At 42.4% G+C, this 25,358-nt stretch overlaps 1 protein-coding gene across 3 annotated transcripts; it reads left to right on the forward strand.

Moving 5' to 3' along the window:
- The first annotated feature begins 217 nt into the window (after positions 1-217).
- On the forward strand, positions 218-25,134 carry kcng2 (potassium voltage-gated channel, subfamily G, member 2). Of its 3 annotated transcripts, none has more exons than XR_013965592.1 (4): positions 218-620; positions 8,411-9,319; positions 22,649-24,283; positions 24,377-25,134. XR_013965592.1 is itself a non-coding variant. In XM_080786820.1 (4 exons), exons 3-4 carry the CDS (start codon positions 8,537-8,539, stop codon positions 23,471-23,473), a joined length of 1,608 nt encoding a protein of 535 aa, XP_080642946.1. In that variant the 5' UTR covers positions 218-620; positions 7,975-8,164; positions 8,411-8,536; the 3' UTR covers positions 23,474-25,134. The 3 variants fall into 3 exon arrangements, 2 of the variants coding, with proteins under 2 accessions (XP_080642946.1, XP_080642945.1); XM_080786820.1 differs by adding an exon at positions 7,975-8,164 and having other exon boundaries at positions 22,649-25,134; XM_080786819.1 differs by having other exon boundaries at positions 22,649-25,134.
- The last annotated feature ends 224 nt before the right edge of the window (positions 25,135-25,358 follow it).

The following is a 25,358-nucleotide window of genomic DNA, read 5'->3' on the forward strand; positions in this document are numbered from 1 at the left end:
ACTGCCATGATCTGTGTGCAAGTTCACATCCGTGCAAGTCTGTGTCCGTCTGCAGAGTGCAGACTCTGCACACAGCGAGCGCTCCACCATCTAGGCTACACTTTGAGTGATGTTGAAAAGGCGGAGATGCTTTCCCTGAACCGCAGCCTGTGTGATATATTGAGCGGCAGCAGCTGCAGTCACTCAGTCAGTCAGTCAGTCGTTTTCAATATAGAGGAGAAGCGCGCAGCGTAAAGACGCGCAGGACAGCCGGGCTGACAGGGCATTATTATTGACACCACCTTCACTCATGTTGTTTACAACTGTACCCTTCTCACAATTGCTCCTCCGACAGCTCTGCTCTGACAACAGACGGACTTGGAATTCGTTGTGGAATAATCGTCCCTTCGGACTATAGTCACATTGGCCATGGACCTATTATCGCCTCGTTTTGAGCTCCGTGTTTCAAGCGCAACTTTGTAACTCCGCGGGTCTCAAGTAGAATGCAATACTTATCGCAACGGAACACTTGGCGTTATTTGCATTATACAGTCACAAGGCACTTGCATGGAAACTTAGGGCATGAATATTGAGGATTGCTACAAATCAACAAACAGATGAACAAACGCCAATCATAGCAGGTAAGACAACCTGTTTCGAAATAATGTTACAAAATAAATATGTAGGACTATGCGTTAAAATCATGTTTACGCATCAGCCTACTGTTGCCAAATGACTTAATTTAGGCTATAGGTCTGTGTTATCTTTTTAGACTGTCGCCTACTACTAAGCCCATTATGTGTGTATATATAGTAGCCTGCCCTACAGTATGTGGAACTATACCTTATTGCTGATAGTGTGGAGATCTTTTTCAATATTGCCAAATGTAGCCCACACATTTATTTCTAGGGATTCCTCGTCCAATTGGTTGTTTATGGCTTCGGACTACTGACCCTTCATCAAGTTTAATTGCAACGTTTAGAACGTACATCCCTATTCTAATGTGTGGTAACCAAGGCAACTCCCTACAGACAAGATGCCTTTTCTTTACAATTCAATTCCCCATGGATTATTTGCAGGCAATCCAGTCAATATAGGAGTTAATGAGTTACAGTAGGCTATACACACAGGCCAATGATGAGCACCTTCATTCAAATGGAAATTACATTTTAAGTAGAGCTGGGCGGATATGGACACAATCAAATATCACATATGTTTTTGACCAAATATAGGCCTACCTAAATATCGATATTGTGATGATAATACTATTGTGAAGATAATGTGAATATTTTCTTAATCAGCTATTTTTTGTGTTTAAAGGGCTTTTAAGTGAGTAAAACAAAACATCAAATAATGTCATATCACCATATTAACCTAGATATCTAGTCCAATAATTATCATGATATAAAATGTATCAATAAATACCCAAGTAAAGTAAAAGTACCTCAACATTGTAACTAAGTAATTGTACTCAAGTACTGTACTTTATACTACTTACCCTAAGTATTGAGTAAATACATTGTTACTTTCCAGTTGTGTGGCTGTGCTGTTATCTTTAAACGTTTATTGCTGCGAGCTATCTCCACCTGTGCAGATACAGCACAGTAAAATACTATGTTAATGTATCCATTTGTAGCTCTGAGAGTGCACAAATGTAACCCAAATGGACCCCGTTTACATTTAGAGCACACTTTACAGTACTGTCCCAGTGCATTATGAAATGTGTTATCTCTCAGCTGTTGAAGAGGTTTTTGCTTAAGTGGAAGCATTAAAGTTGAAAAGATACTAAAAGAGGCTATAGCAGAGAGAGAAGACATGACACTCGACACACAGGTCATGACCCACATTTAAGTAGTGTTGCGATTGTTTCGTACACATGCACGCGCGCGCACACACACACACACACACACACACACACACACACACACACACACACACACACACACACACACACACACACACACACACACACACACACACACACACACACACACACACACACACACACACACACACACATCCACATCCTGGCACTTCATCTATTCTGTTCCAATTACTGTCTTCTATTTCCTGTGGCGCAGAGAAGACCAGAACAGACCAGACAAGACAAGGCCAGAGTGACTGGTGCCAATTGCATAACAAACAAGTGTATTTAAATCCCAGTTTTTACCTTGTAATTTTCCATTCTTTGAAATAATGGTTACTTTTGGGTTAGGGTTTCATAAATGAAGGCCTCTGTCCCCAAATAAGTTGTAATAATGCTGCACCAGACGGAATGATTTAGAAGACAATGCAATCCAACCCCAATGGCAGGGATATAGGCATTATAGGCTAGAAAGATAGACACAGAGAGGACTGTCAATCAACTTTTAAAGTATATTATGTTTACTTTCCAAAGTTGGATCACAGTGTTTGTACTTCGTTATGTAAAATTATGCTTCACCATTTCCAAAACATATTCAAATGCCTTGCAAGGCATCTGCAGATAATTATAAACACAAGATTTTAGATTAGTTAAATGATGAACGAACCAGTATTGGAAATGCCATATTCAGGACCCCATGAGAGCGGATTTCTCTTCCTTTGTTTAGTCATGTGAGTCCATCCCTGGGTGCAATGCAGTGTCATGCCCAATAAACTGCTGCCTGCTGTCCCAATCACTGGCCTCCCCTGGAGGCTTTGGTGTATTTCAAAATGACTAGTGAGTCTCACAGTACCACAAACCCTATATTATTACTATGGATGGAGAGAGGCCACTACTATATATAAGCCACAGGTTTTCAAAGTTGTGGTGGCAGGGGGGCCAATTGTGAAAGAGAGAAGAACAAAATAATAATCTACAAACTGAAGCCAGAATGCATCACACACGTGTGGTGTGTGCTATATATATATATATATATATATATATATATATATACCGGTATGTATGTATATATATATATATATATATATACAGTATGTATGAGGGCAGCAGACTGACCTCATGCTTCCTTCTATACATGAGGAGTCCAAGCTGCTGCTTGTCACTTGACAGGGGGGGAGTTTCCCCAGCCGAACGTAGTGCGTGGAAGGATCACATTAGTTCCTTTCTCCTCCATCAGGCTGGCCAGGGGGAGGTAGTTTAGAGACCAGGATTACTGCATGTTTTTTGTGCGGGTACCTACCCTAGGGGACACGGGGAGAACATGTAAGGACCCCTATTTGAAAATATTTTGCGAGAGAGCCTATAGCAGAATATTTGACAGAACATTTATAATAACTCATTTAAGCTTGCATGTTGAATGATATGCGTTATTATAATAAACTTTATTTCAGAACCGTGGGTCCATATAAAAGAAAACAGCACAAAATATAATAGACACAGTACTGTATATATTTGCCCGAACGGACAAGGCTCCAAGAACAGTCAGAAATGGTAGTTAAGGGCTTTTATTTTCCCCAAACTCCTCCACCAACCTCCAGACAGTTTTCTTCAGTGCAATTCACATATCAAAAGCAAAAACGAAATACTGGCCAACAAAATAAATACTTACTACTTAGGCAGACACAATTGAACCCAATAGACCAAATAGGATGAGAACTCTCTTCAGGTTAAACCTTGGTCACACAAGGCTCTGTAGCTCTCCCTCAGGACTGTTAGCCGTGTTAAAGCCCACAACCAACCGACTAGTCTGTCCCTGCAGCCTCCCTTAAATAGTGGATCCTACCACAGGACAGAATCAATTAACCACATTTCTTACACATAAATAGTTATACTAAAGATGTGTTACAATTAAACAAATATAAATAAGCATGAAAACTCAATGAAAATACTCAAAGCATAAGAAGTAACAAACCCTTCTCCTGCACAACACTTGGCCCATTCCTAATCAAGGGAATTTCCACCAGCAGTGCAGGAGAGACAACAAATCAGTGCTTACACTTTCAATACCCAAGGTTAAAACATTAGTCCTTTCATTATTATAGAAAGCAGCAGACAATTGTTCAAGTCGCTCCGGTCCGAGTCCAAGTCGAGTCCCAAGTCGTTTGGTCCCAAGTCCAAGTCGAGTCCCAAGTCGTTTGGTCCCAAGTCCAAGTCGAGTCCCAAGTCAGTCCAAACCCTCAGGTCCGAGTCCCAAGTCGAGTCCCAAGTCATTTGGTCCCAAGTCCAAGTCGAGTCCCAAGTCAATCCAACCCTCAGGTCCGAGTCCCAAGTAGAGTCCCAAGTCATTTGGTCCCAAGTCCAAGTCGAGTCCCAAGTCTTTCTGTTGTGGGCAAGTCAAGCCGAGTCACAAGTCGAGTCACAAGGTTGTGTCAAGTCTAGAATTTGAATTTTGTTATTTGTCATGTGACTTGTCATGATTATGAATTGATTACCCAGGACCGAATGGAAACAAGACAGCAAGGACTTTTTTCAGTGATCCCTTTTTGATCAGTGTTTGACTGTACCCTATACCGATTACATTTCTGCCAATAAAGTATTCAATCAATGAATCATAATCAATATATATTCCCCACTGTATTTCACTGTACTATGGCTCCCCCTAATGGCCGTTTTGTCCCTGTACGCTGGAGCAGAGGCAGTGCAATCTGCGCATGCTCACAACTGTCACTGTGTGCTTCCGTGTTGACACTAGTTTACAGACACAACTTCACACTTAGTTAGTACATATGGAAATATGGAATATACAATTGGATCTGGGTGTCTTTCAGCAACACTAACTCAAAGGTAGGAAGCAACTTTTCAATCTACTGCAGCTGTGTGGTGAAAATAAAGGTTTTGCCTTAGTGTGCGAGTGGAGTTGCGCTGCACACCGACGCTGTATTCAAATACCGTATGCTCGGAAACAAAACAAGTCACTTAAGTCATCTTGTCTCGAGTCGAGTCGGGAGTCATTGGCTAGCAAGTCGGAGTCAAGTCTCAAGTCTCGTTGGTCTTTTACCTTCCAAGTCCGAGTCGAGTCGCAAGTCTTTACATTCAAAGTCCGAGTCGAGTCGCAAGTCGTCAAATATGCGACTCGAGTCGAGTCACTATGACTCGAGTCCAATTGTCTGGAAAGCAGTTTCATGTGTTCAATTCATTTGTATATAGGGCACGGGTTGCCCCGTGAAATATATATAAAGTACATCAAGTCAGATCACCAGTATACATGTCATAAGTTGGCTGTCCAGTGCCAATTCAGGCAGGTAAGTTTAATAACAAAAAGTATAGAGGCTGTTACGCCAATGCTCTCTAAGTCTGGATGTGTATCTGTAACTGCTTTTCATGGGGCTGGTTAGAGCCTCCATGATTCTGTTCTCTGACACATCAAGCCAACACATAAAATTATACATCAACATGTCTTAACAGTGCATACCAGGTGGGTACTGTACACCAGCGGTCACAAATATTTGACTGGCACTATGCCATCGAGGAATGTGGATTAACAACCTCATAGCATAATTATAGGCCACTTTGAGCCTCTGCATACTCCTCACCCTGTACGCATGCCAGAGATGAGCAGTGCACAGAGGAGTGAACATAGGCTCTGAACAGTGAACACTTAACATCAACAGAACACATAGAAAATGTTGTAACATATTTGCCTGTGCATACATTTTACGACGATCTCTGTCATCCAGCCAATCACCAAGGTATTTTACTTCCTTGCATGTTATGAGAGGACTATCACACAATTGAAAGGCAGGGAAAGATAAATTCCTGTCCAGCACTGTATGGACTGCATATAACGTGTGGTTTAGAGTGGCTATATTTTCAAATTGACAAAAAAACTAAATGGGGCTTAAGTGTACTCTAAACTGTTCATCATTTAGCTGGGCACACCCAAACTCTCTCAAGGACCCCTAGGGACCCGGACCCCACTTTGGAAACCTTTGCCATAAGCAAACTCGCTGCAGTCGCAGTGTTCAAATCCAATACGCCTCCTCTGTTCATGCTGTTTCACCAATCAGAATTTCCCTGAATTGTAAGTGTAACATGTTGAATAAAACACAGACGTGTCACAGCATAAGGAGAACGTGGCTTCAGAGAGAAAGTCTTAATTTGATTTAGAGCTCTTGAAGATGTGAAGATCTTGTTTGCCGTGGCATTGTTGTCATACGAAGAGATTGATTGATTATTCTATTAGACAATGACAAATGCAAAACAGTACATGGTACAGTCAAAGCACATTGATCCAAAAGGATAGCGCCGAAAAAAAGACCTTGCGGTCTTGTTTCCATTCGGGTCCCATGCATTCATTCACAACACAATGATGACAATAATCGAGATATCTAAAAAATATGATAACTACCGGTATGTTCAGATGGAAGTAAAAAAATATATTAAAAAAAATCACTCTGAGGGGGGTATAGGGAGGTTGGGCAGTCATCTTCTCTCCTTTTGACCCTCTGACATTGCTAGGTGATTGTTCAGACCGGTTTTAAAGGAAGCCAGTGATTTGTTTGTTTTGAGGGAGATATGAGGAGTGCCTCACTAAGCCCTGCTCACAAAGGTCAGGGGAGTGGATATATAGCATTTAACCAGATTGAAATCACCCAGGTTTCTACAAGACCTGTTGTGCCAGGCAGAAGTGGTGGAAATACATGCAGTTATTCAACCCTCTGTCTCTCTCTGTCTGTCACATATTCCCACCATCTGACAGTTTCTTTCTTTCTCACTAACAACCCCTCTTGCTCTCTCCTCTCTCACGCACTCACGCACACACCTCACACTCTGACCATTTATTTATTTCCTGTCCATCTCACAACCGCTCTTACTGTTCCATCTTTTTCTCTCTCTTTTCTCTCCCATCCGTATCTGCCTCCCCCTCTCTCTTCATTTCCCCTGTCTGCACTCTGCCACCATACCTAACCAAACCACATCCTGAGGTGAAATAATAATAATGACAATTTTCATGTCAAGTCTTGTATAGGCCTAAGTGCACCATGTTCTGGGTATAGCATGTTGTGCCATTAGGCAGTTATTTTGTCAATACGCTGTTTTGCCTTTTTATAAAATGTTCGTATGGTCACTGAAGGATCTACGAGCTCACAACAGATCACAACCTGTTGTGAGTTTGTTGATTTGCTATGTTTGTTGTGCAGTGCCATTGTATGTTTAAACTGATGATGCCACTGAAAGGATTTGGCATGCAAAGCAGGATGGGACACACACGAGTCACACCAAATCAATACACCTTTCAAAACGGCTGGTCCAACGTCAATACGATGAATTTAAACAAATCAATAATGTCAAATATATGCCAACAGCATTTTATATTGAGTTGAGCAATTCAATTTAGTTTTGTTATTACAGTCCACAATATCTTTACAATATTGTTAGAATGTAAGATTGGGTCTCTCATCTTTATGTTTTTGTTTATCTAGAAATGTTCACAATATCAATTCATTCCCAAATACGAGGATTTCTGCTTTATGTACCAAAGTGAAAATCACTTTGGTGCTTTGACTAGATTAGGTCTGCACTCTCTAATTAATTAATTGCCATGAGTTTACTTCAGATGACTAAACTTTGCAAAACAAAACTTGAAATGGCTTAATTCCAGAGTCTGGCGATGCGTTAAGTAGGAAAACAACATAATTAATTCCCCCACATGAGGCTCAGACTACAAGCTGACATCAATTTGCCTCACCCCGAGTTTCGGTCATAATGAAACCTCAGTAAAGACACTGTTTTGACAGTTGCCCGGAAAAAAAATGCAAACCCTCATGAGTCACAGGTTCTGTTTATGTGGATGTGTTCATCCATTCACGTCCGAGTTGATAGATTATTAACCTTGACATGTTTTCATTCAGTCTGTGAGGTATTTTAATGATCGCGCATGCAGCTAATCATACAGTGCATTCTTATTCCCACTCTCAAGTCGTGAGTTGAGGCCAAAATCTGACCATACGCATCTGATGCTTTAATTGGGACTCCCCTATTGCGTCATTATTTAACGCCCACTGGGGAATGCGGAAGTGTCGTTTTCACTTCCAAATTGTAATTGGATGACTTGTCCATTTCAAAACAAGGTAGGCAAACAGACTGTCAGAAGAACATGCGACAGGACAGGACCCATATCCGGTCATGTCACGGTCGTCTGACACACACAGGGGACACACAGGTTGTGTCAAACGGGTGCAGCCTTGGGCAAATCCTGTCCCAACACACCTGTCACCCATTTGACACAACGGGGTGTGAGAATGCGCTGAATCATCAAAGGTAATATAGAGCATGCACCTCCACTCTAGCCCAGGTGCTGGACAAAAGGCAGTACAAGGGGAAGAAATAGAGTCCGCAACAGTCCGTAGAAAACTCCACTGGTTTATTGATTCAATGTTTCGGAGAAAATCCCAGTGATCGAAACGTTGAATCAATAAACCAGTGGAGCTGAGTTTTCTACCAGTGTTGCAGCCTCTATTTCTTCCTAATGCGCTGAATCATCACACTCTTTCCTCTCCTGTATAGAGACCCGCTGCGCTGCTGAATGGGTGTCACGGTCCGGGCCGCCTTGCGCACACCCCGTGAAGCCGCCTCCCCTTGCAGCACGCAGGACGGGGGTCCGGCCGACCCCCCACCCACGAAGAGGCAGGGATGTACCAGGAGGTGGCCTTCCTGGCCGGCAGCACCGAGAACCAGTTCACCACCTTCCACTTCAACCCCGTGGGGAACACACAACAGGAGGAGGTCGCCAAGAAGGGCGAGTTCTACAAGCGTGCCCAGCTCCTGCGCCACCACCACCACCACCAGGAGCAGGGAGATGAGCTGGGGGGTGGCGTGCCGGACGGGGTGGCCATCATCAACGTGGGGGGCATCAAGTACCGCATCCCCTGGTCCACACTGGACGACTTCCCCATGACGCGGCTGGGGAAGCTGCGCGGCTGCAGCAGCGAGCAGGAGATCATGGACGTGTGCGACGACTACGACGGCAGCCGCAACGAGTACTTCTTCGACCGCAGCCCCTCGGCCTTCCGCACCATCGTCACGTTCCTGGCGGCGGGCAAGCTGCGGCTGCTGCGCGAGATGTGCGCGCTCTCCTTCCAGGAGGAGCTGCTCTACTGGGGCGTGGAGGAGAACAAGCTGGAGTGGTGCTGCCTCCGGAAGCTCCGCTTCCGGCAGGAGGAGTACAAGCAGCAGCAGAGGCTGGAGGAGGAGGAGGCCGACCTCACCTCTCCGTCCTGCGAGGAGCAGGAGCAGGCCATGGCGGAGGAGACCCGCACGGCCACCTGCATGCGGCACCTGCGGGACATGGTGGAGAACCCTCACTCGGGCATCCCCGGGAAGATCTTCGCCTGCCTGTCGGTGGTGTTCGTGGCCATCACGGCGGTGACGATATGCGTCAGCACCATGCCGGACATCAGAGAGGAGGAGGAGAGGGTGAGTTTTTGTTTTTTAATCATCATCAGTGTTCATCAATGGCCATGAGATCAGTGTTTTGCGACTGATGGCTGAAATGCTAATCAGTGTCATCAGCAGCAGCCATCATTTAGCCATCTTTTAACCTATCGTCGATATCATCAGTGAATGCTGGTATCTCCTTCCAACCACTTTACGATTTGGCATCGTTATAGGTGAAAATGTAAAAAAGGGACATTTTCAAGAATCTTTGTCAAGCATGTTATACTTTTTTCTGAAAATAGTAGATCAACAAGCTCACAAATGCAAATGCTTGATGCAACATTATTGAAAATATTATATATAATATTATATATAATGAAATGACACAAAAAGGACGGTCTCATCAAGCATTAGATTTAGAAAGACGAAGGACTTTGAAGGTTTGAAGTTTGAAGTTGCCATATGTAGGAGTGGGGGGGGGGGGGCATGTCGGAAGGGAACTGCAGAATTCGCATGAAACACATTCACATGGAACAGTGCGTGTTCGACATACATTACTTATGTTGCTTTACATCTGAAAGAAGGCAGATTATGCAGATGTGACTTCTCTCCCTTGTCTGGCTGGGTCTGATAATACATCACAGTATGACAGAGACAGAGGAGATGGCTCTGGGACAACTATACGCTCCCACGGCTTTCACATGAATATCCCATTTTTCACTCGTCTCTGCTGTGCTGCTGATGCGCCCGTGTCTTCTACAGTAACATATGTACTGTAACATCTATGCTCTCCCAGATGTACTGTACTTAAAATATGCAATATGGTGAATGTACTATATTCACAGCATACTGTGTGTAATTGTGTATTCCAATTCTATTCCTATCCAAAGTTTGCCCTTCAAATCCAATTTAGATAAATCCCACAGATGAAAACGTTTTCCGATTACATTATTTTTACTTGACCTGCATCTAAAAAAATAATAATTAAGAAGCTCATTATTGTTACATAACATGGTGATTATGCAAATTGTGTCCATGAAGCCATAACCCTTTCTTTTCAAGTAGAACTGTGTTAATCCAGACCTAATGCATCTGGCCACTAATATGGAAATTATGAAATGGAGACAGTCAAATTGCAGGCCTATATCCTACTAGTATTGTACATTGATACTGTGCCAGAGTTTGTGTAAAGCAAGCTCTGAAAATGGAAAATGTTTCCAGTGACAGATTGACAGATGGACCCTAACATCCATGTAACATTAACGAGTGTCATCGAGCGTTCAGCTGGACACGCAAGCACACACGCACACACGCACGCACACACACACACACACACACACACACACACACACACACCCTCTGTAGTGCTCTAAACTGAAAGTGACTGGAGTCTATTGAGTATTTAAGCTGTGACGTAAGCACCTCCTCCTCCAGAGCCACTTCCGGCTCCTACTGTTTGTGTCGCTTTTGTGTCCCCATAGAGTTATACTGTGTCCTTCCATCGGAGCGGTACCGTGTTTGAACCGATCTGAGACTAGAACAACCACTAACCGCTTTCCTTGCAACAACAAAGCTACTGGTCTCCCAAATCTGGCTGTCTGGCCCACGCTGACTATCGGCAATTTTATTTCAATGTGTCAACTAAATCCTCCATGTATTGCATCCTCCATAGTAATGCAAACTAGATTCAACGTACTCAACCCTGCACACATTCTAAATATGCCCCCATATTGATGAGATCAGACATATTGATAATAATATTCTTTATTGTCTCCACATCACATATTTTCTTTGTCATGGACACTTACAGTTACATTCACAATTCTACTCGAGTTGAAAGCATCAAGACCCATTTTAACCCTCAATGGCTTCCTTTCTGAAACAATATATGTGTTTGATTAATGTAAGTCGTTCTGGATTAAGAGTGTCTGCTAAATGCCTAAATTGTATATTGTAAAAGGGACACAGACATAATATCTGGGTGAGGCATGCATTTCCAACTTGCATCGTTCCAAGTAGAGGCTGTAGGCTCTAATGGGCACCGCTCGTGTAATAATAATAATGATAATCTATAAATGCACCAAGTCTGTCTGTCTGTGTGTGTGTGTACTGTTGTAATCCACGTAACTCGAGAACCGTTCACCGCACCAACTTCAAATTCGACACATGTGTTCCACCCCACCACAGGGAGTGCAGTGCCCGCTGTCAAGTCGGTCAGACCCACGTTTGTCCAGAACCTCCCCAAGACGGCCTCTGCCTGGGCTCTGGACAGGGGCCCTGCCCAGGGTCCATAATATATGGAGCTGGCCTGTTCTGACATCATTCTGACGTCTGCATAGACTCCATATTTGGGCATGCCTAACAATGAACTCCATATATGGGCATAAAAGGGACACAGACATAATATCTGGCTGGATAGGGCATGCATTTCCTACTTGCATCGTTCCAAGTAGAGGCTCCAACTGGCACCGCTCTAGTTAAGCTAATAATATAGACTGAAGTTCGGAATTGTAACAGCTGAAATCAATAATATATCAGTATTTCAATATTAACCTGCGGGCAGCATTAAGTGTGCCCGCAAGTGTAGTTGACCATGTATGTGTATTGTGTACGCTTTTGTCAACAAAATTATTTATGTGCCTTTTCCCCAAGTCCCTCAACCAAACTTTAATTATCAGTGTCATTAGCGTATGAAAGTAGATAGAATTTGGATATTCACATTCATATTGTCTAGTCTGTAATTTATAGCACGTGACATTACCACACACTATCTTGCATTGCTACGCTTATTTGACAGTGAATTAACTCAATTCGGAGCCTGATCCCACTAACTACAGCTACTCAGACAGTCAGTATAGCTTACAAGTGGAGCAAAAACCAAAATAAAGCTTCTCTGTCTTTTCATAGTTTGCTTAGAACTGACACTTCACAGACCTTCTGCATCCAGATTGCCTTTGTGTCAAGCCCGTTCACGATCATGAATCCAGCAATGATTGAAGACGGCCCGCCACGTAGAGTAGCTTCTCCCACTATCAAAGAGACAGGATCTGCATGAGTGGAGGGGGGGGGGGGGAACTGCTGAGTTAACCAACTTCAAAGATTAAATCAATCCGGAAGACAAAGCCGATGAAAGCCAGGAGAGCACCCACTGAGTCTTGTCTCCTAGCTGCCATGATACGCACATTGTCTCCTCTCCTGTTGCATGCTGTCTGTGAGGCGCTGATTGAGCTCTCAGTCAAATGTCTGCACAAGTTCACCTATTGTGTTAGCGTGCCATAGAGGAAACAAATCGCCCACTGTTTTTTTTTTATAAATAAAGTGTTATTGTTCAGCTACTGTAGGTGTTGGCAGTTATACAGTGAGTTGTGATACAGTGTACGATTATGTACAGTATCCTAATACAGGAGTCACAATGTGATACATGACGCAATACGTATCACGATACAGGAGTTATGATGCGATGCATAATATCCACCTTTACTATATGCTCATGGCAAAAATGCCACAAGATAGAGCCAAAGAAATCTTCCACGGCTCACTTATTTCTCCCTCTACACTTCAGTGGGAGGAATCAAACAGAATATTGGCGTGTTAAGTGTCTTGCTCATGGATTTCTCGACACATAACTGGGGACCTTTTGTTCCCTGGCAGCCTCTCTACCCATTCAGATATGGCTTGCTTTTTTTATTAGGTAGATTCTGATGTTTACCTGGTATCCTCGTTTGAAGCACTTATCTCTAATGCAGTTGGAAGTCACTCTGGAATAAGAGCTTCTGCTAAATGCCTAAATTGTGATGTTCCATGCTCGATGTCCTGAAGTTTTCCTCATTTCACTAATGTTGATGAGCACAATAATTAAGTACATGTTGCTAAACACTTGAATGGATTTCAGTTCAACTTGCATTTCCACTGATAATTACACTGGGTCTTTCCACTCCTTCGGTTCAGTCACCCACGCATCCTTCTCTTATGTGGCAACGATATCCATTAGCAGGAGGATTTAATAGCCAAGCATCAACATACTTCCTTTATGGAATGGCTCCATTTAAATTAATTTAATTACAGATATCCATTCCTACACTTTAATACATTGGCCTATACTGTGTGCTATTACAGTTACTGTTCTGGAGACATAATTGAATGAATATAACCAATTTAGTGTTTTCATCAGGGAAGGCAGCCAAGACTGTATCCTCCCACGTACAACTTGCAATGATAAATTATCATTGATAATGTCAACATACAAAACTCCAAAATGATGTGCCAGGCAGCACCCTCATAAACCAAGTAAGGTCTGATCAGGCTTGAAGATATGGGGGTGCCATACCTTTGGTTGCTTTAAAGGTCAGTGTCAGAGTTTAATTTGTACTCGGTGCGGGCAGTGGGGGCCAATGGAGGCAGCGGGAGCCAATGGAGGGAGCGGAGAGGGGGGGAGACATGTGAGCATTTTGGCTGGTTGAAGACCAAGCAAGCTGCGGCATTCTGGATCAATTGGAGATGTTTAAGTGTGCAATACCTTATACCGGTAGGCCAGTAAGGAGAGAGTCTTAAGGAAGTTGAGGACGACAACAAACCTACGATCCAATATGAACAACCACCCTAAAAGCTCTGCAATGCAGCTATTTTTCAACCTCTCTACTTGTGTCCACGCAGTTTTGCCAACAGAATGTAAGATTGTTGTTTCTGAGCAAAGAGACTGACTTCAGTGACTTGTGAGATTACTATTAGGAAGAACTTTATTTTTTCTAATCTTAGTTCATCAGGCAGTATAAAAGGTTATTATTGTCTCCACCAGGCCGAAGGATCTGCATGCGTCCGTGTGTGTGTCCGTTCGTCCGTCCGTTACCAGCTAATCTCCGGCACCGTTAACCTGGTCGATGCTAAATTTTGCACACTCCCTGGATGCCAACAACGAACCTCTGCCCCAAATTTTCCACAACGGCCTGTTATAGCACCACCATTAGGCCTATTTTGGCAAAACACATTTCTGTAGATTACTAGTACACATTTAATCCATACATCACACAATTCGGTATACACTATCTCCATAGTCATGTGATCAACTCAGATCTGCACCATTTCCCATATTCCATCCTGATTGGCTATAAGATTGGCTTCCAAAGCTCGCATGATTGGTTCGTTTCGAACAAAATGCCACACAGTGTGCAATTTCTGCAAAACACATTTGTTCATATTAGTCGCACAGGGAGTTGCACCACTGAGTTCACTCGGGTGTGATTTATTTTTTATATTAGTCCTTCAGATTTGATCCAAATATCAATCCTAGTAGAGACCCGTAGCTATGAAAAGCCAGAGTCCATTGAGTTCCTGTCACAAAGGCATGCATGATGCATGTGATAAGGGCAAAGTACTGGAATAGATTTGCGATGCTATCTTTGTTACTGTGGTGCCGTATATGGTTCAGGCATGTTTTGAGTTGAATATACTTCATTTCCACATGAATATTAAAGCTAATGAAGACTAACATTCAGAAAAGCATACATCTAACTAACAAATCCTGAAAACATACATCTTACAAAAGAAAACAAAAAACTGCATAGAAACAGTCAAAACTTGAAAGAATGCACCCAGTAATGTTTATACACTGTGCAACTATCAAGATATTCCACCTGAGATTGATTATATAACTTTACCCAGTGGTGTTCCCTCTTCAACACTTGGGATAACTGGGGGTTTAAAGGTGTTAACATTAATTTCTGCATTTTCGGAAAGTCAAAAATCCATCTCCCCATGAGGGCCAGGGCTGTAGATCTGAACACTGTGAAGCTCTGCTCCCTCTTAGAGCCCTCTACAATCCATCCTAATCCACATGCATAAATCCCAGCCCTTCCAAAAGGACTCCACAGCCACGGCCCATAGTAATGATGAATGTGCAGCTAGAGCTCAGAGTGTAAGGAACCATGGAAGAGAAACGAGGAGCGGTGAAGTAGGCAGAACTTTGTGTGAGTCATTGCCACGTTGACACTGGAAGAGCATCATGTTCCTCTGACTTTTGCATATGGCCGTATATAACGGCCATATGCAACCTTGATAACTGCAACCTTGATAACTGCAGATTTGTGCTCAAATTCTATCCTTTTCATTCTGGTATTTCGTCTATGGCCGAGGCCTCCCCCCCCCTGTGGTGATGGCAGAAGCTTAGTTTAATATCCAAGCCAAGGTTCACTGTCAGTTGTTTCTAAAGGCATTTGATTAACCTAAAGGCCATATCGGTAAACTTGGGGCAAACTGCCCCAAGCTGTAGCCAATCCTGTTCTGTAATTACCCCCACTCCTTTAGAGCGGTGAGGATGCCCTAATGAGCAAAACATGAAGGTGCCATTTTGCGGTCGTATGACTCAACATTCACGACATCTCACATATCCATGTGTGAGAAGAGAAGTGAGACACGGTAGAGATAATTAATTGGAGAGAGAATTAAAGGGGAACTCTATCAATAGTTAACGTGAGTCATATCATTATGTTGTGTGGAGAATACGCAAAAAATATGTTATCATGAGAACATTCTCAGTGCGTTGATGGATTGGGAGCTTGTGCTGGAAAGAACACCCCTGAGCACCAGAGAACTTAATGTGAGACCTACATATGATACGCATTTGTCAAATGTTCGCCCCCAGAATAAGCACGTAGCCAACAGTGTATACTTGGGTTAATGTGGTTAATATTTGTGGACTACCAGCCAAAAATGAAAGTTTTCTGTCCCAGCATGCAGTAGTGTTGTGCTGCCAAACAACGAGCCAAACCTAATAAATAGATATTGACAAAGTTGCCAAGCTTGGATTGTGAGTATGTGAGTTATAATTATTATACCAGTATAATGAAAAATCTATAAATTCAACAAACATAATTAGTATTAGTGATTGAAATAATTTCAAAATCCCTTGGAGCTGCCGAAGGAAAAGGTCACAAAAAATACAAATAATAAAATAATAATGTCCGTTTGGAAATTCAACCGAGGCAGTTATGAGACATTTAAAGTGTCAGTATAGTGTCAGTATAGTCTCTCTATAGACAGTGTCTCTCTCTCTCTCAGACACACACATGCACGCAGACATGCGCACAGACTCACGCACGCACGCACGCACGCACGCACGCACGCACGCACGCACGCACGCACGCACGCACGCACACACGCACGCACGCACGCACGCACACACACACACACACACACACACACACACACACACACACACACACACACACACACACACACACACACACACACACACAGGGCAAAGCTTTGATCGTATACAGGGCACAGTAAGATGAGGGGTTTCAGACAGACATGAGAGGATTAAAGACCTGGTTTGACTTCAATCTACTCTCTCTTCCCTCCAGCGGGTGTCTCTCTGCCATCTTCTTCTGACTGGATCCATACATACATAATGTAATGGTGCTTTGGGCGCTCTGAAACATAGCTTGGTAAACTATATAGTATGTTTTTGTTGTATGTTATGGAAGAGGATCAGAGTTAACCACATTAACCACATTAACCCTGTAATCTTAATTATGGCCATCTTTTTAATGGCGAGGCTCCTCAGAGGCAAGCAAGTATTTGTCAACCAGCAAGTGTCCAACCAGGCTACTACCTATAGGGTTGCAAACCGTCACTTGAAATACGGAATTGTCCCTTATTTGTAAACTAAACGACTTGTCCCTTAGGGTACAGGCTTTAGTTCCGACATACTATTGATCCGAAACCTCAATCCCTAACCTAACCTTAAATCGCATCGCATGTCCCCACCTTTGGTGTGTCGGAAAAGCGTGCGCACCCCGTCCCTTATTGATCGGTATGAGACACAATTCATGTTCATGTTGAAAGGCATACAGTATCAAAGTTCAATGATAAGCTCATATACGTAAGTAACCACTTAAACCTGATACTTAGTAGCTGGGCCTGAGTTAGCTCTGTGCTTTCTAACAGAGCTCTTGTCGCAATGTGACACGTTGTGATGTTCCCCCAGAATATGAATCCTGGGGTTCAAATGGGAGTCCACCTTCAACAACTGCAGATGTACAACTTATATATTTTATTAACATACTAGTTCTATACCGATTGGTTAAATGAAAATGAAAATAAGAACTGGACTACAGCTTTAAACTGGGTGCCTGAGTTGTTGATTGTGGACTAAATGAACAGAATCATCTTATGGTGTTACACACTCACTTTGATTTAACTGGAAACTATTTCTAACAACTGATAGAAAAAGACATCTGAATGTTGAAATGATTGCTTTTCTTCTTATTTTCTGAAAGAGTTTGGACTGGCAAGTACCACGCAGCACCACATTCTCTGGCTGTCATTACTTACCACTGATTTATTTCCAAAAATGTTTCCCCCCCCTAGCAAGATGACAGAGCTCTCATTTGCAATTATTTCACCGGGAAAGTGACTGCTAGCCGGTTTTCCAACTACCCGTGTACTGTATATGTACTGTTCTTATATATTATAACCACTTGAATACCAGCATTCATATTATGGGGAGAACATTTGTCAAAAATAGGCATCGCAACATGTATACATTAGCCATTTCTGTAAACAGAAAAAAAGCAGTCCAAGTACAGAGACAACTCATGTTCAGTTTAAGTGGTTGGGAAGTTAGTTTAAGTGGTTACAACAACCTGCATTATTGTATTATGTATCTGAGCTGTTAGAAATTGTAAGATGTGTCATTGATTGAGCCCCCAAAATAAGGAACAAAGGGCCCTATTTACATGTTTTAAGTACCAGGCCTTATGACTTAACTTAAGACCTGGAGGCGTGGTCAATGCTGTTTGGCCACTCAGAATAGCCAAATGGCATTGACCACACCTCCGCTTAAGTTACTGTAAGTCATACGACCTGGTACTTAAGACATGCAAAATAGGGCCCAAAGTGTGTCCCTCAACAACGGACACATCTTTTTTTTTTTTTCAAATAAGAGGCGATTCCTTATCTCAAGGGACAGTTGCGAAATAAGGCAATACCGTCACAAGTTGACTGCTATCAAATGTTATTACTTACTCGTGTGAAGTATGGGCGTCTGACTTTTAGAAGTCTGCACACGTTTCGTCACTTTTATTCATTGCAGATTCACTGCCACTATACGTTACGAGACATGAATGCAGTGTCATTGTAATAAAACAAAATCAGTCACAAGGTTTATTTATATAGTACAGTATACATGGTATACAATTTGTACACTCTCTGTAGCTTAATTGTGGTCCCAGGGATAACACTTTGGATGAGGATCCATGGCCTAATTAATGCATATCAAACTGGGGGTCCATGGAATTAAAAAGTTCGAGATTCACACTAATGCACCGAGTATCTTGCTCTAAACCCCACAGGATACCCATCTGCACATCCGTTGTCTGTGAACGTCCACTTTGGCACTGTAATGAGATTCTTGTTTTGCCAAGAGGGTTAGTTGTTCTGTGGAAGCTGGAGAAACGCCTCGAAACTCAATATGGAAGGTAGAGCAACTGTCACATCCATTCTCCTTCTCCATGTTGTGCCCAGAGGGAAACATAACGAGAGTGGTAAATAAACGGAATAAATCCCAGAGTCCCACTCTTTCTGGCACTTAAGGCAAGCCAAGTTTATGTAGCACATTTACAAGGCAATTCCACATTCTTCCCTCAAATCATTAAGACCAATTAACCACTTAGCCCTGTAACACCAAGCGTTGCAATAATACAACATATTTTAATTCATTCATTCATTTATTAATTAATTATATTTTTTTGATGTTCTTTTTTCACCTAAACATCATCATTGATGTTCATTGCAATGCCATTGGTCATGACATTGCATATAAATACCCCCCACAGAGGCTCAAATTCACACAAATTAAAAATCTCTGGACCTATGACCTTTGACATTTAACCCCTGTCTAGAACATGTTTTATTTATTATTGTGAAAACCCATTTTTTTCATTATTCTTTCACATAATTTCCTCTGATAAGTCCTAGTAGTACAAAGTAGTAGTAAGGTTGTAGCTCACCCCCTAAAATGTTGTATTTTCTATATACCAGGGGTTCCCAAACTTTTTTGGACCAGGTAACCCTTTTGGGGTAGATATTTTTCCAGGTACCCCCTCATCCTCGCAACACGGATAACAAATAAATGTATACGTCTAAATGTAGACGTTTAAATGTAGACGTCTAAATGTAGACGTCTAAATGTATACAGACGTCTAAATGTATACAGACGTCTAAATGTAGACGTCTAAATGTAGACGTCTAAATGTGTACGTCTAAATGTAGACTCTAAATGTGTACGTCTAAATGTAGACGTCTAAATGTAGACGTCTAAATGTAGACGTCTAAATGTATACAGACGTCTAAATGTAGACGTCTAAATGTAGACGTCTAAATGTGTACGTCTAAATGTAGACTCTAAATGTGTACGTCTAAATGTAGACGTCTAAATGTAGACGTCTAAATGTGTACGTCTTCTCTTATGGGGGTCCCTGGCATATCTTTTCAAATGGGGGTCCACGGGCTAAGTAGTGTCAATTTGGGGGTCCTTGACATGAAAAAGTTTGGGAACCACTGCTTTAAACACTTTAGCACTTTATGAACATGAACAAAATAGATGGGTCCCCCCTGGAACTCCCTCAGGTACCCCTGGGGGTCCCCGGACCCCACTTTGGGAACCACTGCTATATACAGTACATACCCCATGAAGCCCTGATGACTCAGGCGGCTCAGTTGCTTTATACTGGTTCAGGCATTAACTGCCAACTGAACTTGGAACAATACCACAAAAAGCACAGTATTTTATATCAATATTCAAAATACGGTAATAGCATTAATTTTATAGTCCAGTTAGGTTAAAAAAATGTACTGTACTGTACTGTACTGTACTGTACTGTACTGTACTGTACTGTACTGTACTGTACTGTACTGTACTGTACTGTACTGTACAAACCCTCCGCCCTGGCCTGTGTGTGTCTGTGTGTTAGGCTGTGCAACAGTGACACTTGGTGGTGAACAAACGCTATAACGCTATTTCCGTTCTTGGACAGACATACCTAGGGACCCAGAGACAGACCCAGGGACACACATAGCTGTCTATAGGAGTGGTTGCACCACTCAAAAAATGCCTCAAACAACCATTGCTTAATTGTGTGGTTTTGGTGAGAAATCACAGTCAAAGACACAGCCAGGCCAGAACTCACATTTGCTTTTAGAAGAAACTGCTGTTTTGATGTGAAGACCCAGGTGAATTTAAATTGTTGTTTTTGCTGCTATAGGCCTACTAGAAAGGAAAGAATCTGCCTGCAGTCCTCAAGGATAATGCTATTCATCACAATGCAACTTTCTTGAAAAGTGCCTTTTCAACAAAGAAGGAAAATAGCTCTCCTCTACTTTATTTTTTATCCATTTTTGCCTTTTTTTAATATCTTTATTGGAATATGGTTTATTATTGATTTAGCGGGTTCTATAGCCCAGGGGGCTACAATCTAACTCTCACTTTATTAGGACTACAGCAGCTATCACATGATCTCCTTGGCTGAACTCTAATATATTAGGGATGAGTTTAGAAATCAATAATACCATTGGGCACTGGCCTACTTGGAACGATGCAAGTTGGAAACCCAGTTATTATGTCTGTGTCCCTTTTATGCCATTATTATGCCCGTTTGTGTAGGACAAAAATGCTGATTTTCTCGTCTACATGACGTAAATTCTCAATTCATTGTCAATGGGAATGTAATGTTTGTGTAGGACAAAAATCTACACAATAGCTGAATATATTTTGTAGGGGCTATATATATTTATTTTGGAGGGGCGCTAGCATATATGGACCAAAAAAGGTCCATATTTGGTCCATTCCCAGACCTGTTGTTTCAGCCCTTCTCGACGCGTTGTGAGCTTGTAGATTGGCTAATATTTGAGTCTAGTTTTTATTTGTTGACGAAATTGTCAGTACATTTAGTCTTAGTTTTAGTCACCATAGCTTAGTTTTCTTTTAGTTTCCAACAGCTTTTGTCAGTGAAAAAAGGTAGTCGGTGAACATTTTTCGTCTTAGTTTTAGTCTACGAAATCAACACTGCCCAGCACCACCGGTGGTCTCTGTTATTTATGTTCCGATGGGTTGTTATTGTATATCTAATGTTTAATGATGGTGTTTCATTGTGCTGAGCAGGGAGAAAAATGCAGAGCCGAACGCCAAGATAAAATATTATATGCACACTTCTATTCTCATTCTATAATAAATATTGGTTGTGAGTTATATGACTGAACTTACTTTGTAATTCATCATTCAACCAGTGTTGTGAGCTTTGAGTTCTGCTAGTTAATATGTTGTTGCTCATGGGGTTGAAATGCTCATGGCCGGCTCATGGGGGTGAAACCCCTGTCTTAACAGCACCACTTGTTCTATATATCTCTGGCCCTGAGATATGATATAGTGATTATATAATTTAGATCTTAAATGATTTATATTATTCAGTGCAGTCTACTGATCATTTCTACCAAGTTACATGATTCACAGTTCACCCATCTGTTATTTGGTTCACACGCAGACAGACACACTGCTTCACAGTTCATAAAAATAGATCACCAAAAGTGAGAATATTTCAATTTGCCAGCAAGTTAATTAAATAACCCATAAAGATAATGATAATATAATGTTACAGACCTCTACCTTAACTGCTTGCAGTAAGGAAATTCATTCCTTTCAATTACAGTAAGTTAATTAGAAAAACGTATATAGCCTGGTCGTTTGATTATTTGCCCCTACTGGTTTATTATTCAATAAATCATCACAGAAGCTTTTTCTTCTTCTTCCTTTTGAGTGGTGCAACCACTCCTACAACCAGCAATGTCCGTGTTCACCTATGTATGTATGTATGTATGTATGTATTCATGAGCACCAGTATGAGTACAAGTAGGGGCGCTGTTGTGCCATGCAGAAACAGAGAGAGAGAGAGAGAGAGGGGAGGGGGGGGGAGAGGGGAGTTGCCTGCTAATGAGAGAGAGAGAGAGAGAGAGAGAGAGAGAGAGAGAGAGGGGAGGGGGGGGGGAGAGAGAGAGAGAGAGAGGGGAGTTGCACCACTCGGTTCACACGGGTGTGATTTTTAGTTCTCAAACCATGACATGAAGAACAAAAGTATATCAGCTCTCTGGTTTTGAGATCAAAGAAACAGACTGTCACTTTCAACACTGAAACTGCTGATCAAACAAGATATTCTTGATTTCTGTGCGCTGTGCCTTTGTTATCATCCTTAATTAAATAAAAGGCATACTCAACAGTCCTTTCCTCTTCATATCAGTGTGCCACATACATAAATGTACTGTTCAATAATAGTCGAGTCTGTCTTTAAACTGTTTTAATTTTGTTTTGTATTTCATCAGGGGGAGTGCTCCCAGAAGTGCCACAACATCTTCGTGTTGGAGACGGTGTGCGTGGCCTGGTTCTCTCTGGAGTTCCTGCTGCGCTTCATCCAGGCGCCGAGCAAGGCCAAGTTCCTGCGCACGCCTCTCAATCTCATCGACGTGGTGGCCATTTTGCCCTACTACATCACCCTCATCGTGGACTCTCTTTCCGCGGACAAGCCCAAGGGCTCGGAGAAAAACTACCTGGAGAAAGTGGGCCTGGTGCTGCGCGTGCTGCGGGCCCTGCGCATATTTTACGTGATGCGCCTGGCACGCCACTCCCTGGGCCTGCAGACGTTGGGGCTGACCGTGAGGCGCTGCACGCGCGAGTTTGGCCTGCTGCTGCTCTTCCTTTGCGTGGCCATGGCCCTCTTCTCCCCGCTGGTGTTCCTGGCGGAGAGCGAGCTGGGCGCCAAGCAGGAGTTCACCAGCATCCCCGGCAGCTACTGGTGGGCGGTCATCTCCATGACCACGGTGGGGTACGGAGACATGGTGCCAAGAAGCATCCCCGGCCAGATGGTGGCTCTGACTAGCATCCTGAGCGGCATCCTGCTCATGGCGTTCCCCGTCACGTCCATCTTTCACACCTTCTCCCGCTCCTATCAGGAGCTGAAAGAAGAGCAGTGCCGGGCCCTGAGGCACAAGCTGGACTCCCAGGACAGCACCAAGTCCCAGAACAGCGAGGACTCACAGGACAGTTACCATGCCGGCACAGAGGCTGCCCTCTCCGCCGCACAGCGGAGGAAATCAATGGCGATCGCCTCTCAGCGGGTCACCGAGATCAGAAAGTCGGCACAAACTTAGCCACTCTGTGTGATTGTCTGTGTTCAAGTGGCAGTCCTCGGAGGCTGCCCTGGCTGCACAACACTAGGACTTCAAAGTTGACAAGCTAGAGGATTTTTGAACAGAGATGAGAATGACCTCTCTGAGGAGTTCTGTTCTTTGACCGCCCGTCGGGCCCTTGTGCACCAGAGCGTGTCTGAGTTTCATAAGTTTTATAGAAGCGTCTTTTTACCAATGTGGCCACATTCAGCAAGATGGGTGAAATACAGCTTTGTGATCAAAGAGCTGAGGTAAAAAAAAACAACAACTGTCAATTCAAAATCTGACCATGACACCACTCTTTGGCTATGATTCAGATTTCAGATAAGTCCATGCAGTGGGAATTGAAGTTTTACCAAGACTGCAAACACTTATTCAGATCTCACAGTAGGCCTACTAAAGTTCCTCAGGTAAATGCATGTTAGAGGAGGGTGCTGAGCTCCTTGCTGACATGGTGCACCTGTCCTGCAGTTTAAAGATTTGTCCTTAATGTGCAATGTCATGAAATGTAAGTTATTTTGAAACATGTACATACAGTATGATGTGTCCGCCTTTCCGTCACAATGTTAGAATCTTACCCTTATAAACTAGGGAATAAATGCTAGAGGCCTGTAATTTGGGCCTAAATAAATGTCGTCGCTGTCAGGCATAAACCTTTTAATGCGTACATTTATCGTTATGTTTTTTTCCTAACATTAATGCACAGTCCTGAAAAAGTACCAAAAATTTACCAGCTCACGTTGACGTTGTTCAGTATGTAGGTGGGATTTATAAATATTTAACCAAGGAAAAGTATTAATAAGAGCTTGTGATTAATTAATAACTATACAACCACTGGAACAGAGGTAAGGGCGGCCATAGCTGAACGGGTAGAATTGATCCAAGCGCTCATCACACCCATCTGAGCAGCTATCAGCTGTGTGACGCTGACTGGGTGACGCTGACACTGACCCCTTTGTGTCCTAAAGCTATTTTTCCCCCCATTTCGTGAAAATTAACAGTAGCCTACAAGGTTTACACCTGACAGCGACATGTTTCATGCGCCTCTCAGCACAAATGTTAATACAGCAGCTTTCTATGGATGTGTGTCTTGTTTTATATAGCCTACTGTACTTATATTATGTCTGCCAACTCTGAATCACAGCCATTGGAACAAATACCCTTTAAAGGAGCATGGAAGCATGGAAACACAAGCAAGCACTCATCACTCTTTTAGAGCTATACTATTTATAGGATTTAAGAAATCCCCCCCCAAAAAATGAAGAAAATAAAGTATTGTTTTGAATGATATACTGTACAAAAAGACGATTTGATTACATTTTATATTTGAGAACTTTTAACTTATATACGCAAAAGAACAATTAAAAATAATCGCATTTAACTTATAAATAGCAAATCTACTGTACAATCTCAAAACAAATCTGAGCTTACTGTATACTGTTTTTATTTTATTTTGTAACTTTTTAAAATGTTATCCTATAGCCTAAAGACATGCCCAAAATAATGATGCCAGGTTGAAAGTGGTTAAATCAGGACACATACTGGTGTAATCAAAAAAGTGAAAGAAAAAAAAAGTGAGTGTATATAGGCCAAACCAATATTTTGGTCTGACTCTGACTCTATTGTTCTGTTGAATACTGAAATGTGCAAAGAAGTCATTTGAACATAAAATAGCTTTCATGGATTTCTCAGTGCTTTGCTTCGTGACTCCACAGACTCAGGATTCAGCTTCTTTTAATAAAATGTGATAAAAGTTATACTCAACAGTGTGTGATGATGTAGGATGTCATTTGACAATGTATTACAGAGGGAACCTCTTAAAATCCACTGGCACCGTGCCAGGTTTATTTGCTCCTCGAGGTACTGT

The sequence above is a fragment of the Protomyctophum bolini genome (genome assembly GCF_963924005.1).
Source record: "Protomyctophum bolini genome assembly, chromosome: 17".
In the NCBI taxonomy this organism is placed as follows: Eukaryota; Metazoa; Chordata; class Actinopteri; order Myctophiformes; family Myctophidae; genus Protomyctophum; species Protomyctophum bolini.